The 16,789-nt window shown below is 39.7% G+C and overlaps 1 protein-coding gene across 4 annotated transcripts; it reads left to right on the top strand.

Annotated features, from left to right (window-relative positions):
- Nucleotides 1-1,098: 1,098 nt before the first annotated feature.
- Nucleotides 1,099-16,406, top strand: asip1 (agouti signaling protein 1). 4 transcript variants are annotated; one of them, XM_036571621.1, is made up of 4 exons: nt 1,099-1,423; nt 2,785-2,959; nt 8,393-8,445; nt 15,946-16,406. In XM_036571621.1, exons 2-4 carry the CDS (start codon nt 2,803-2,805, stop codon nt 16,111-16,113), a joined length of 378 nt encoding a protein of 125 aa, XP_036427514.1. In that variant the 5' UTR covers nt 1,099-1,423; nt 2,785-2,802; the 3' UTR covers nt 16,114-16,406. The 4 variants fall into 4 exon arrangements, with proteins under 4 accessions (XP_036427514.1, XP_036427516.1, XP_036427513.1 ...); XM_036571623.1 differs by having other exon boundaries at nt 2,785-2,955; XM_036571620.1 differs by lacking the exon at nt 1,099-1,423 and adding an exon at nt 2,233-2,581 and having other exon boundaries at nt 2,785-2,955.
- The last annotated feature ends 383 nt before the right edge of the window (nt 16,407-16,789 follow it).

Genomic DNA, 16,789 nt, shown 5'->3' on the forward strand with positions numbered 1-16,789 from the left:
AGCTGAGTGAGGGTCAAACAACAGACAGCAGAAACACAGAGGAAACACTAGCGTTCACAGTGTTTATCACATTTACAGTGATTACACCACATCTGACTGAATGGCAGGATTACAGAGTCAAACACAGCATTCAGGAGGAAACAGATCTCAGACGTTTAATCCAGTGACGTTAAATCTGCTGAGCTTCAGATTCTCCAGAGCTCACAGAGTGGAAATCCTGGAAAATGGAACATCTAGAGTTTTTAGAACTTCAGCGTTCCTCAGAGAACATGTTCTGTGAATTAGTCCCAGGCCTGCATATGTTACACACTCATTTAAATGTGATATTAATAATAATTTGTATTTGTAGTAGTTATAATAATAATAATAAAAATAATAATAATAATGATAATAATAATAATAATAATAATAATAATAAAAGGTTCTGACTTGTAACAGCTATTTTAGAAGGTTCTTTCAAGAACCACATAAAGACTCTTACATTAAAAGGTCCTAAACTGGACCTGTTTGCATCCACGTCTCTCTCACTGTGGTGAGAACCTTCAGTTTAACTGCACCAGATTCTGCTGTAATTCTTACGTTTTGAAACATGTTAAAAGTCCCGTCTCGCCTCCAGACTTTTATTTTATTTTTACAATATAAAAACTTTACTTACTGAACTTCATCACTGGGAGAGAAACGTAGGGCAACTCATTTAAACACACAGTTGGAGCTTAAAGGGCACATTTTTATTGTTTGTATATTTGGGGAACCTGCACAGAACCTTTATTCTGACAATGCGGAGAACCATTTAACCATTTTACCATGTGAAGAACCATATGGAGGTGTTGCCTTCACTGAAGAACCTTAGAGGAAGTGCTTTTTAAGTGTGCAGTTAAATGTGTGAATCTAAAATTATATATAATAATTTATTAATATTCCGTTTCTCACTGATTCGGAACTTTTAGGGTTCCTGTACGAACATTTATAATAAAAGTCCGGTTCTTTCTCTGTGTGTCTGTGTGTGTGTCTGTGTGTGTGTGTGTGTGTGTGTGTGTGTACACGCATGCGTGTGTGCGTATTGTCTGTGTGTCTGTGTTGAGGGGGGGATTGGTGGGGGTGGTCCGCCCCTGCTCAGCGTTAGCCCTTCACCCTTCAAAATCAGACTACAAAAGTCCGTCCAGTGCTGGTGTTCCCTCACAGCGGCAGCGAAAGGAACACAGAGAACCTCAGCCGCAGGAGAACAGGAACCTCTACCAGCTCAGCAGACTCGGCTGAGTCTAGAACATCTCCGCTTTAACTTTGACCACCAGAACCGAGTGGAGGACAGTTTACTGCGGAGACGAGGACGAGAAGGACAAGCAGGACAAGCAGGACGACGAGGACGAGCAGGACAGGCAGGACGGGCAGGACGCTTAGCTGGAGGACGAGAGCAGATTGTGGGGTAAATAGTGTCCAAGTTTGGAGCCTCTGAGCTTTAAACGCTTCTGGAATGTGAAAGTTCTTCAGGCAGAACCAGAGCAGAGATCCTCACTCACAGCCACCCTGGACACGAACTGTACTGTCCACTATGGTCCAGCAGAGATGAGTATAGCTGTGCTCTCAGAAAGGAAGCGTTACCAGCAGCACGCTTCGTATTTAATCTGTAAACACTCACAGCTGAACAGGGATTAAGTTTAAACATCCTGCTCAGTGGAGAATCTCCATCTCCGCTCAGTCCTGCGAAGTCCAGGACTAAACTTAATCCCCTGACCGAAAAACTGACCCTAGAGTTAAGATTAAAGAAGGACTCTGTGCTGTTTTAACTTGTCTGTTCTGAGAGTTTGGACAGAATGAATGAAGGTCAGTGATCAATCAGAGATCACAGGGGAATTTATTCAGACACTCCAGTTAATTTAATGAGAATTTATATTTATTATCATACAAATCTGATTTGCATTAACCCCATTTTTAAAATTGTAATTTGTTTTTATTTACACTGCTACAAAACAGGCCTTATGTCTACAGCATGGATTAACTGATTAATAATTAATGAACTCTGAGGCTTATTACACTGTAAAAGTGGCTCATCAGATCAGCCTAAAAGAATTACTTCATGTGGTAAAAAGAAACTGAACTAATTTTATTCGAATGAAAAAATTACAGTGATCAAAAGAATCATTCAGAGTGTTTATTAATGTTGAATAAAACTAGTTAATTTACTTGTTACTACATGAGGTCATTTTTAGGCTGATCTGATGATAATGAGCCATTTCTACAGTGTATTCAGTAACTGCAACACAGACTGGCTGTATTTTTAGGCCGTGTGCATAAAGTTTTGGAGCTGGACATTTCAGTAAATAGTGACGTGTTGAGTTTTGTGAAGTCGCACCAACATTTTATTACACTGTACAGTTAAAAGTGAAGCAGTGCAGATGTGCAGTTTCTGCTTTTATGAGGTTTAAATTGATGCAAAATATTAATTTTGTTTATTTAAACTATTTATTTTGCTTTGAACTTTTCATTTGAGTTGAACAAAAGCAGTTGAACTGCTTGTCATCATGTAAAGTTGTTTCTTTCAGGTTGAGCTGATGAATCATGTTTTACAGTGTTCTGCTGAAAGGTCAGTCTGATCTGTAGATCATCTGCCTGTATTTAATGTTATTTACTCTGTACAGATGACTAAAGCACCTCAGCTCAGAGTTTAACTGTCTGATCTCCGTATCTGAGTAAACTGAGTGTCTGAGTGACTCAGACAGGAGATCCGAGCTGTGGGTGTTTGAGGAGACGCTGAGGTTCTGAGCGACTCTGTCTGTGTTTGTTCAGACGCAGGAGGATCTAAAGATGAACTCACGGCTGCTGCTGTGCTGTTTGGTGTTCTGCTCGGCATGCTGGGAGACAGTGAAGCCACACATGCTGATGGAGGAGCTGAACAGCTCCAACCTGACCACCACAACCAGCTTCCAGAACCAAACCCACTCCCCCGCCATCCTCATAGTGGGTACGGCTCCTTCTCTCTCTCACTCACTCACTCACTCACTCACTCACACAGGGCTTTATTTCAGGTCAAAGGTCTTTAGTGTCGTTTACTCAAAGTGCAGCAAAACTCTCACTTATATTTCCTACAAACTACAGACCCCCTGCTGAAAAACCCACAGAACCCAGTCAGTAATGTGTTTTAAATGTGTCGATTTCACAGTGTAAAGGGTCCTAATGGTTCAATCGGGAATGTGTCCAGTACAAACCCTCACCCTGCACTGTTTAGTTTATTGCTTCATTTTTTTATCCGTTTTTATCTGAATACTCACGAATACTTACTATCTTCGGTCTGTTGTGCATAAAAAAAAACAAACAAAAAAGAAAGGAAAATGGCTGATACTAAATGCATCCGATGGGTTCCTAATGGGATCTAAAGGTGTTCTGCAGGAAACTGTGAGTGAAACCAATAAGCCTATTCCCATTAGAAGGCAAAACCATTAAGTTTTAACCCTACTGGTTTTTAAAGGTACTTTTTCAGCAGGAAATAAATAAACACCATAAAATAAGATATACTGCACTATAAACATCTGCTAAACAGGATTAAACACAGGACAGTATTATATACCACCCTGTGTAAACGTTCTAGGCACCTAAGACTGGGTCTCACTTTATTTGGATAGTCCACTATAGATCATCTATAGATGGTCAAACTGTTAACAAACTATCTGTTACAACTCTAAATAGATTCTAAACAGTGGTGGGGTGAGGGTGAGGGTGAGGGCTAGGACCAGGGTGAGGGTTGGGTTTAGGTTTTGTGTTGAGGTTAAGGTTAGGGTTAGGATTAGAGCAGGTTTAGAGGTAAAGAGCATTATGGTTAATTTAGTAGATATTTAGTTCAATGTAACTTGAAATTAAATGAAGTATCTACAAATCAAATAAAGTGGACGATGCAAATAAAGTGTTACTTAAGATTGTTAAATCACTGCAGTGAGGAAGGAACACAGAAGAGGCAGCTTTCACTCAGAACTGACTCGGCTGCCGGAGCACAAGAGAGGAGAATCCCTCTTATTTCGGGAGGGAGGAAATGTGCCCTTTACACCTCCAACACGGCCGTAACTGTTACAGAATCCCACCAGGGTTTTTACCAGGAGTTCACATAAACACCACACACCTGAAAATGAGACTGAAAACCTTTACTATGGTTATAAGAACTTCTACACATCTTAAAATTTCCCCCATAACTCAGTGTGTGAGATGTAATCAGAGAGATTCAGAGTGGTTTGGTGTGAAATGGTTCAGATGTCTTTACAGTGGTGGTGATGGGATCCAGGGGTCGCCATGACTACAACACAAATATAGACATTTTATTTACTATCCAGAACCACCAGTGAACCTACACGAGTCTTCTGAGTCTATATGGAATGTTGATGATGGAAAATAGTGGAAAATCTGAAATAATAAGTTTTCTTTGGGGACTATTTTTCCTCACAGCTCCCTGCATGTATCCCTCCACCATGAATGGAGTTTAAGTTCTCTAAACTATCATAAAACAGCGTCTCAGTCATCAGGCAGTGAATTCATAACCATTTCATGTAGGAACTTTCTGTGAGGGAGCTTTTAGAGGTGGACGTCTGGTTCCTCTCACCACCACCAAACCACTCTAATAGACTCTTTTTGCCTCTCAAACATGTATTTATGCAGAATTTTTGAAAAATAAGTGGAGTTCCCTTTACATCCCAGCTGAGCATGAGCAAAGTATCACAGGAAGTGTGCTCTGACACCACATTACAATAATATATATGTATATATATATATATATATATATATATATATATATATATATATATATACTGTCAGTAGGTGTTTCTTTGATTGAGTAAATACAAACAATATTAATACAATACGTATTGATTTTACATGTGTGTGTTGGTTTAATCACTTCCTGCTCTGAGGAAGATCAGATTTACAGTCAACATCCAACACTGCATCTAATCAATCATTAAATTATCAGAAGATAATGAACAAATCTATGAGGTGTCTGGAGAACCTGTTCTTCTAATCTACATATTCAGAGCTTTGCTGAAAACAACACATTACTACGGTATTTATTAGGGATGCATTGATAATGATGCTGGTATCAGACGTCTGATACTGCGCTCATTCACTCAAACTCCTAAAGCTGATTTATTTATTTATGAAGGTTATGATACCAGCTGATACCGTGTGGCGTAAGACGAGTGTAGCTGCTGCGCTAATGAACAGGCGACTCAGGCAGGCAGTGATGGAGACAGACGTGTTTCTGACGCTGTGTCTCTCGGACACAAAGTCATCGGTCAGTTTAACCCTTTAAATGTCCAGGACTCACCAGCAGGCCCAGAGTTTTATTACACACTTCTATAATCTAAGAAAACCTCAGCCAGTTTGCACCAAAGTCCCTGTAGTTACTAAATAATCAGCCTTACCGTCTGTATATCAGAATCAGAACCAGATTCAGAATCAGTTTATTTCTCCAAGTGTGTTACACACACGAGGAATCAGTCTCAGTGAGTCAGCATGTATGACAGTAACACACTGAACAGACCAGACAAACACAGACTGATAACAAGGATTTAACAAATACAGTAACAACACAGTAAATAGAATAGAGAATAATAAAGTGATGGAGGAGCTAAAGAGAACTGCGAATATCTGGACAAATGCAGGTCTGACGACCTATACCATAAAAACTATTATATACAGAATATTACAGATTGATATGAACATCTGTACAGCTGTGTAAATAATCCTTCTGTTCAGTGGAGTTACTGTAATACAGTAAGTAGGTTTGATGTACTGCTGGATGATATGACTGCTAATCAAAATCTCGCTTAATTGAACATTTTACCTCGATTACGATTAATGAACAATTTTGTTTTGTTATTTGTGTTTTTTGCAAACTGACAAAGTTTGTACTGTAAACGTGCTCAACTTTTAAAGCTGGGATTTTTTAATGAAAGGGTGCATATCTTTGTGATTTTAAAATAATTGAACGAAACACACAGATGGTTATTTATAGAATATTTCAAAGCATTGATATCAAAGCACACATCGTTTGAAATGAAAACGTCACATTTTAGTTTTAATGTAAAAAGCAAGTAAATAACTTTCATTTCTTACAAACAGAAGTTATCTTAAATTTGCCGTGTGGAAAGTAGAAATAACGTATCTCTTGGAAATAAATATTATTTTTTAAATATTGCCCTGTGAAAGGTAGAAATGTAGTGCAAAGAAAGGGTCCATCGTCCTGCTTGACCCGAGATCAGATGTGGCTGCAAAGTGTATGCTTTGCAGCTGTCCTATTACAACACGTTATGTCCATGTTGGGCACCGCAGGGGTGCAGTTGCGATGGCTCAGTGTCTCCTAACGAGGGTTTTAACAAGGTGTTTAAACTCAGTGTAGCTATGGGAGCCATAATCTTCACAATGTAGTAGGAAACGGCATCAGTCATTCTTTCCATCTTCTTGAATCCTTTTATTATTGTGTCGCTTTTGTAAACGTTGGTGTTATTGACAGCTGCTTTGCGGAGACACTTGTTGCTGAGCACTTGTCAGTTTTTCTGAGCGATGTTCATATTCGGTAACGTGACTGCGCTCCAAGTGTTGAAACAGGTTGGTGGTGTTACCATTATTCGCTGAAACTGTTTACATTTGACTTCTTTCTGCTCAGTGTCACATTCACTAAAGCCAAACAACAGACACGGCATTTCTCTTTGGTACAAGCTGCTTGAGTTGCTCAGCTGGCTGGTGTTTAAGTTTTCATGTCACAGACTGGACGGGGCGGAGACGCGTGACTACATGCACGGTAGTATGTTTTAGGGGGACAGGACACGAACCGACATGGGCAGGATTACGTCAGTTAGAGGTTCTAAATGTCGTTTGGATTCATTTTAGATTAAATGCCCAGCCCTGGTTTGATGGTTTAGTTAAAGTATACAGTGTGAGTGTCCACTGAGGTTAATGATCTACAGCTCTGGGAAAAAAACTGTTAGCATGTCTGGCTGAGCTGGTTTTGATGTTCCTGATGGTACCAGAGGGGCGTGTCTGGACGAGATGATGTCCAGGACACTTTTATGCAACTTTACTCTGTTTGACTGAGTAGAATATCGAGATATAAACATTAATATGGTGATTTTTCTGTAACTCTGGCTGTAGAGAGACCGAACTGTCCTACCGTGAACATCAGCGCCTGCTTTATCTTCAGCGCTCAGTGTTAGCAGCGCTGCTCAGCGTCTCAGTGTGTTTGCTCAGTACTCGGTTATTCTGAGTGAATCAGCTTTATTGATAACGGTCTGTAGACAGAGTGTCTGTAGAGGCTGCGTTTCCCGTAGCAGGTCAGTCAGACGGAGCGTTTCGTACAGTGTGAGTTTATAAATCATAGCTTTGTCTGAACACGATGGTCTATTAAACGGACAGTGAGAGTCACCAAAGAACAAGATCTCTAACATCACACAGTGTCTGTCTGGCTTTAGAGGACATTCAGCTACGGCTCAACCAGCCAATCAAACGACTCCAACAAGATGGAAAACCGGAAGCGTGAGCTCCTCGGATGCGTTAGACTCAGATGTGATTCCTGCTGTCGCTGTGCTGCTGCTGAAAGAGACAGATGAGGATCAAAACTATGAAACCTACTTTACTTACAGCTGTACAGAAGAGCTTTTCTGACAGGGAACTAAACCTCCACTGCAGCGCTGCTCGATCAGAGATCACTGATGTAGCAGAGCGAGATAACGGCCTTCATTAACATCAGGTCACTCAGTGTGGTCTCAGACTCGGTATCAGCAGGTACTAAAAAAATGCTCTCATACTCAGGCTATAAAAAGTGCTATTGGTGCGTCACTGGTGTTTATGTTTATCTGTATTTATTCTAATGTTATACAGTGTTTTTATTGTCAAACACATCCTGAATTAAATAATGTACTTATAGTTTTAATCAAATTTGATTTATATTCTCCACAATTGTTCAAATGACAAAAATCTCTGAAAATCTCAGGTTAGTCTGATCAGTTAGCAGTAGCTAGAACTAGAACCAAATGTGGAAACCAGCCGGAGCCAGAAGATCTAAGACAGGCCCCAAACCTGGCCAGCTTTAAACTCAGACTACAGACACTGTCTCTCTGTCTGTCTCTCTGTCTGTTTGTATGTCTGTCTGACTGTCTGTATGTCTGTCTCTCTGTCTGTCTGTCTCTTTGTCTGACTGTCTGTATGTCTGTCTGTCTGACTGCCTGTATGTCTGTCTCTCTGTCTGTCTGTCCATCTCTTCCTCTGTCTGTCTTGTCCGTCTGTCTATGTCTAATTTTTGCCTTTATTTGCTTTTGTATTTTCTTTGATGTGTGTAACGCGTACAGATTGTGTATGAACTTGTTTTGCGTTTCAGAAGATCAGATAAATATTTACTCATCTGTTTTCCTTTTTTAAGAGCTGTCAAAAACATCAAAGAAGGCCAAAAAGTCAGAGCAGAAACCACAAAAGGTTCGTTACTTAAATTATTTACAAAGTTTATAAAGCTGATGTTACATTTAAAAAATGATACACAAACAATAAACCACACACAAACACAAACCACACACAAACCGCACACAAACAATAAACCACACACAAACCACACACAAACAACAAACTGCACACAAACAACAAACTGCACACAAACACAAACCACACACAAACAATAAACCACACACAAACACAAACCGCACACAAACACAACACACAAACACAAACCGCAGACAAACACAACACACAAACACAAACCACACACAAACCACACACAAACACAAACCACACACAAACCACACACAAACAATAAACCACACACAAACACAAACCGCACACAAACACAACACACAAATACAAACCGCACACAAACCACACACAAACACAAGCCGCACACAAACCACACACAAACACAACACACAAATACAAACCGCACACAAACCGCACACAAACACAACACACAAATACAAACCGCACACAAACCACACACCAAACACAAGCCGCACACAAACACACACAAACACAAACGCACACACAAACACACAAACAACAAACCAACACACAAACGCACAACAAACTACACAAACACAAACTGCCACAAACACAAACACAAACACAAACCGCACACAAACCACACACAAACACAAGCCGCACACAAACCACACACAAACACAAACCACACACAAACGACACATAAACAAAAACACAACACACAAACAACAAACTGCACACAAACAACAAACTGCACACAAACACAAACCGCACACAAACAACAAACCGCACACAAACAACAAGCCACACACAAACATAAACCACACACAAACAACAAACACAAACTGCAACAAACAACACAAACTACAACACAAACTCAGACAAACCACACAAACTACATACCAACACACAAACCGCACACAAACTGCACAAAACCACATACAAACCACACACAAACTACATACCAACACACAAACCGCACACAAACTACATACTAACACACAAACTGCACACAAACTACATACTAACACACAAACTGCAGACAAACCGCACACAAACAACAAACCAACACACAAACTGCACACAAACTACATACCAACACACAAACTGCACACAAACTGAACACAAACTACATACCAACACACAAACTGAACACAAACTATATACCAACACACAAACTGAACACAAACTACATACCAACACACAAACCACACACAAACTACATACCAACACACAAACAGCACACAAACCGCACACAAACTAAATACCAACACACAAACTACAGACAAACCGCACACAAACTAAATACCAACACATAAACTGCACACAAACTGAACACAAACTACATACCAACACACAAACTGCACACAAACTACATACCAACACACAAACAGCACACAAACCGCACACAAACTACAAACCAACACACAAACTGAACACAAACTACATACCAACACACAAACTGCACACAAACTACATACCAACACACAAACTGAACACAAACTACATACCAACACACAAACTGCACACAAACCGCACACAAACAACAAACCAACACACAAACCGCACACAAACAACATATCAACACACAAACTGCACACAAACTACATACCAACACACAAACAGCACACAAACTGCACACAAACTACATACCAACACACAAACTGCAGACAAACCGCACACAAACAACAAACCAACACACAAACCGCACACAAACTACATACCAACACACAAACTGCACACAAACTACATACCAACACACAAACTGCACACAAACTACATACCAACACACAAACTACATACCAACACACAAACTGAACACAAACTACATACCAACACACAAACAGCACACAAACTACATACCAACACACAAACTACATACCAACACACAAACTGCACACAAACTACATACCAACACAAACTGAACACAAACTACATACCAACACACAAACTACATACCAACACACAAACTAAATACCAACACACAAACCGCACAAAAACTGCACACAAACTGAACACAAACTGAACACAAACTGAACACAAACTACATACCCACACACAAACAGCACACAAACCGCACACAAACTACATACCAATGCACAAACTGAACACAAACTACATACCAACACACTAACAGCACACAAACCGCACACAAACTACATACCAACACACAAACAGCACACAAACTGAACACAAACTACATACCAACACACAAACTGAACACAAACTACATACCAACACACAAACCGCACACAAACTAAATACCAACACACAAACTGCAGACAAACCGCACACAAACTAAATACCAACACACAAACTGCACACAAACTGAACACAAACTACATACCAACACACAAACTGAACACAAACTACGTACCAACACACAAACAGCACACAAACCGCACACAAACTAAATACCAACACACAAACTGCAGACAAACCGCACACAAACTAAATACCAACACATAAACTGCACACAAACCACACACAAACTACATACCAACACACGAACTGCACACAAACTACATACCAACACACAAACTTTACACAAACTACATACCAACACACAAACAGCACACAACCCGCACACAAACTACAAACCAACACACAAACTGAACACAAACTACATACCAACACACAAACTGCACACAAACCGCACACAAACAACAAACCAACACACAAACCGCACACAAACAACATACCAACACACAAACTGCACACAAACTGCACACAAACTACATACCAACACACAAACTGAACACAAACTGCACACAAACTACATACCAACACACAAACTGCAGACAAACCGCACACAAACAACAAACCAACACACAAACCGCACACAAACTACATACCAACACACAAACTGCACACAAACTACATACCAACACACAAACTGCACACAAACTACATACCAACACACAAACTGCAGACAAACCGCACACAAACTACATACAAACACACAAACTGCACACAAACTACATACCAACACACAAACTGCACACAAACTACATACCAACACACAAACTACATACCAACACACAAACTGCACACAAACTACATACCAACACAAACTGCACACAAACTGAACACAAACTAAATACCAACACACAAACCGCACACAAACTGAACACAAACTACATACCAACACACAAACTGAACACAAACTACGTACCAACACACAAACAGCACACAAACCGCACACAAACTAAATACCAACACACAAACTGCAGACAAACCGCACACAAACTAAATACCAACACACAAACAGCACACAAACCGCACACAAACTAAATACCAACACACAAACTGCAGACAAACCGCACACAAACTAAATACCAACACATAAACTGCACACAAACCACACACAAACTACATACCAACACACGAACTGCACACAAACTACATACCAACACACAAACTTTACACAAACTACATACCAACACACAAACAGCACACAACCCGCACACAAACTACAAACCAACACACAAACTGAACACAAACTACATACCAACACACAAACTGCACACAAACCGCACACAAACAACAAACCAACACACAAACCGCACACAAACAACATACCAACACACAAACTGCACACAAACTGCACACAAACTACATACCAACACACAAACTGAACACAAACTGCACACAAACTACATACCAACACACAAACTGCAGACAAACCGCACACAAACAACAAACCAACACACAAACCGCACACAAACTACATACCAACACACAAACTGCACACAAACTACATACCAACACACAAACTGCACACAAACTACATACCAACACACAAACTGCAGACAAACCGCACACAAACTACATACAAACACACAAACTGCACACAAACTACATACCAACACACAAACTGCACACAAACTACATACCAACACACAAACTACATACCAACACACAAACTGCACACAAACTACATACCAACACAAACTGCACACAAACTGAACACAAACTAAATACCAACACACAAACCGCACACAAACTGAACACAAACTACATACCAACACACAAACCGCACACAAACTGAACACAAACTACATACCAACACACAAACAGCACACAAACTACATACCAACACACAAACAGCACACAAACTGAACACAAACTGAACACAAACTACATACCAACACACAAACCGCACACAAACTACATACCAACACACAAACAGCACACAAACTGAACACAAACTAAATACCAACACACAAACAGCACACAAACTGAACACAAACTAAATACCAACACACAAACAGCACACAAACCGCACACAAACTAAATACCAACACACAAACAGCACACAAACTGAACACAAACTAAATACCAACACACAAACAGCACACAAACTGAACACAAACTAAATACCAACACACAAACAGCACACAAACTGAACACAAACTACATACCAACACACAAACCGCACACAAACTGAACACAAACTACATACCAACACACAAACAGCACACAAACTACATACCAACACACAAACAGCACACAAACTGAACACAAACTGAACACAAACTACATACCAACACACAAACCGCACACAAACTACATACCAACACACAAACAGCACACAAACTGAACACAAACTACATACCAACACACAAACAGCACACAAACCACACACAAACTACATACCAACACACAAACAGCACACAAACCGCACACAAACTACATACCAACACACAAACAGCACACAAACTGAACACAAACTACATACCAACACACAAACTGAACACAAACCACACACAAACTACATACCAACACACAAACTGTGCACAAACTGAACACAAACTACATACCAACACACAAACTGAACACAAACTACATACCAACACACAAACAGCACACAAACCACACACAAACTACATACCAACACACAAACTGCACACAAACCACACACAAACTACATACCAACACACAAACTGAACACAAACTACATACCAACACACAAACTGAACACAAACTACATACCAACACACAAACTGCACACAAACTACATATCAACACACAAACTGCAGACAAACTGAACACAAACTACATACCAACACACAAACTGAACACAAACTACATACCAACACACAAACAGCACACAAACTGAACACAAACTACAAACCAACACACAAACCGCACACAAACTACATACCAACACACAAACAGCACACAAACTGCACACAAACTACATACCAACACACAAACTGAACACAAACTACATACCAACACACAAACAGCACACAAACTGAACACAAACTACATACCAACACACAAACAGCACACAAACCGCACACAAACTAAATACCAACACACAAACTGAACACAAACTACATACCAACACACAAACAGCACACAAACTGAACACAAACTACATACCAACACACAAACTGAACACAAACTACATACCAACACACAAACAGCACACAAACTGAACACAAACTACAAACCAACACACAAACTGAACACAAACTACATACCAACACACAAACAGCACACAAACTGCACACAAACTACATATCAACACACAAACTGCAGACAAACCGCACACAAACAACAAACCAACACATAAACTGAACACAAACTACATACCAACACACAAACTGAACACAAACTACATACCAACACACAAACAGCACACAAACTGCACACAAACTACATATCAACACACAAACTGCAGACAAACCGCACACAAACAACAAACCAACACATAAACTGAACACAAACTACATACCAACACACAAACTGAACACAAACTACATACCAACACACAAACAGCACATAAACTGAACACAAACTACATACCAACACACAAACTGAACACAAACTACATACCAACACACAAACAGCACACAAACCGCACACAAACTACATACCAACACACAAACTGCACACAAACTACATACCAACACACAAACTGCAGACAAACCGCACACAAACAACAAACCAACACACAAACCACACACAAACTACATACCAACACACAAACTGCACACAAACTACATACCAACACACAAACAGCACACAAACTGCACACAAACTACATACCAACACACAAACAGCACATAAACTACATACCAACATAAGTCCAGTCTTGGGCTACATTGCGTGACTAAAGGCAAATTGGCTTTGGAAATGTTTTTAGTCTAGGGTTAGGCTTAATCTGGGTCTGAAACTGTACAGGCTTTACTGTGTATCAGGCAGCAGGTGGAGGATGTGAAGTGTATTTACTGTAGAAATGCTGTATTATATACGCTATACTGTATTATATACTCTATACTGTATTATATACTCTATACTATACAATTTATACTATTCACCATATTCAAGCAGTCAGAGCTGCACAGTAAATTCCACAGCATGGACACCACTCTGAAATTTCTTTGTGACCAGCTGGATTTAATGAACCCATAATGAATACAGTGTTACTGTCCATCGGTCTGTATATAATCTACTCTTATCTTGAATAATATTTACTCCAAACTAGACACTTCTGACTGATTTATCAGAGCATAATTACAGGTCTGTAATGTGAAAATCACCAATAATGACTAAATTAGTAGTAATTATGCTTTGATTGTGCACAATAAGAACTTTTTACATCTTGTTATGCAAATTATTGGGCATAAATGAATCACTTAAATAGGTTATAACTGCCAGCATTTGATGTCTAGGTTCTAGATAGTGTCAAGTTTATTACTTAAGAAGTAATAAGAGTCTAACGAGTTGTTCCACATTCTAAAGTGTGCTTCTTGTCATCTCTAATTAGAGAATAAAAAAGTTGTGCATCACAAATTTAGCACTTATTTATGATATTTTGACTACAAGAAATAGCAACTTTAAATATTCTGATGGTGCATGTTTTGGTTACAAAAATGATCTTTACTTTAGAACCTGAGACGAAAACATACTCTTGTTTGGTGTTTTCAGTCTAAAGAGCCGATGATACATTAATAATATAAATTAAGGTGATTAATTCATGCTGAATATTTTGAATAAAAGGTCTTATGCGCGTGTTCATTGTGCACCATCGATACACAGCTGTTACTAATCGCTGCTGTCAGAACAAAACCTCATATCTCCATTTCTGTCATTCCTGTCATCATGTTTGAAAATGCCTGTTTCTCTTTACATTGTGTGTAAATTTCATGATGAATGGACCAAAAGAAACGACCAAAAATGACTTGGAAAAAAATCTGGTTCCATTGACTTACATTAAAAGTAAAGTATGTTTTTCCTTCTCCTGTAAAGTTACCATTTTGGAGATACGAGGTTTTGTTCCCACAACAGTGTCATAAAGCATTTCACAGAACAGACCTGTGTTATACAGGTTCTTCCTGTACAGTCAATACGCTGTTTATGAACGTGTAATGCGCTTAGTTTTCACTGAATGAGTCCAGTTCAGGTCAGGAGCTCTCGCGCAGGGAGCCGCTCTCGCGCTCTGAACTCAGAAGGCTCTCGTGTGTGTCGTTGCAGACTAAGCTGGCGGGCCAAGTGAAGAGGCCGCCGCCCCCCCCGAACTGCACGCCGCTGTGGGGGAGCTGCAAGAGCCCCAACTCTGTGTGCTGTGAACACTGCGCCTTCTGCTCCTGCCGCCTGCTCAGGACCGTCTGCTACTGCCGCATGGGCTACCCGCGCTGCTGAGGCCTCATCATCACCATCATCATCACTATTATTATTATTATTAATAATGTGTTATTATTGATAACACATTATCATTATAAGACTGTTGTGTTCAGTGAGAATGTACAGAATCTATATGAAGCCTTTCTTATTTATTGTGAGCAAATGTGCACAGAGTGGGGAGCGGAGCGGTCAGAGGGGCTTTAACAGGACCACCCTCACTCAGAACTCATCACTAATTAACCCCTGTGTTCTGTTCACTTCATGAGACGTTTATCAGTGCAGATTTTGTTCTTACATCATGTTTTACAAAACAAAACCTTCCACAAATTTGCAAGACAGAATGTGAAAAAGACATGTATAAAAAACACAGCCTTCACAGAGAACACACTCAAATTAGTGCACAATTTCTCTTTATCTGAGTTTAACACATCAGAAAAATACATTTAAAAAATCAAATGTGCCATGAATTTCACACAGACCACATCTTATGCTTTATTTCCAATGTACTAAATTCAGTAAATACACAGTAATTGTGCATTAAAGTGTGTCTCAGTAGAGGAGTGTGTTCACTTATTCACTCTGATGACTGTATACAGATTTATACACAGTTTGTGCACCCCTGGTCAACTTCCATGTTGTGCATTCTGTACATTGTATATTTTTGTTTTTGCTTTTTCCCAAAGTGTTAAACTCA

This window comes from Colossoma macropomum, unplaced genomic scaffold, assembly GCF_904425465.1.
Source record: "Colossoma macropomum unplaced genomic scaffold, Colossoma_macropomum, whole genome shotgun sequence".
Taxonomy (NCBI): Eukaryota; Metazoa; Chordata; class Actinopteri; order Characiformes; family Serrasalmidae; genus Colossoma; species Colossoma macropomum.

Bases quoted from the DNA above. Each gene is read 5' to 3' on its own strand.
- asip1 (XM_036571620.1), top strand. From the start codon at position 2,557: ATGTTTTACAGTGTTCTGCTGAAAG. The intron at 2,956-8,392 runs GTGGGTACGGCT...TCCTTTTTTAAG, and splicing joins ACTCCCCCGCCATCCTCATA to AGCTGTCAAAAACATCAAAG. The intron at 8,446-15,945 runs GTTCGTTACTTA...GTGTCGTTGCAG, and splicing joins CAGAGCAGAAACCACAAAAG to ACTAAGCTGGCGGGCCAAGT.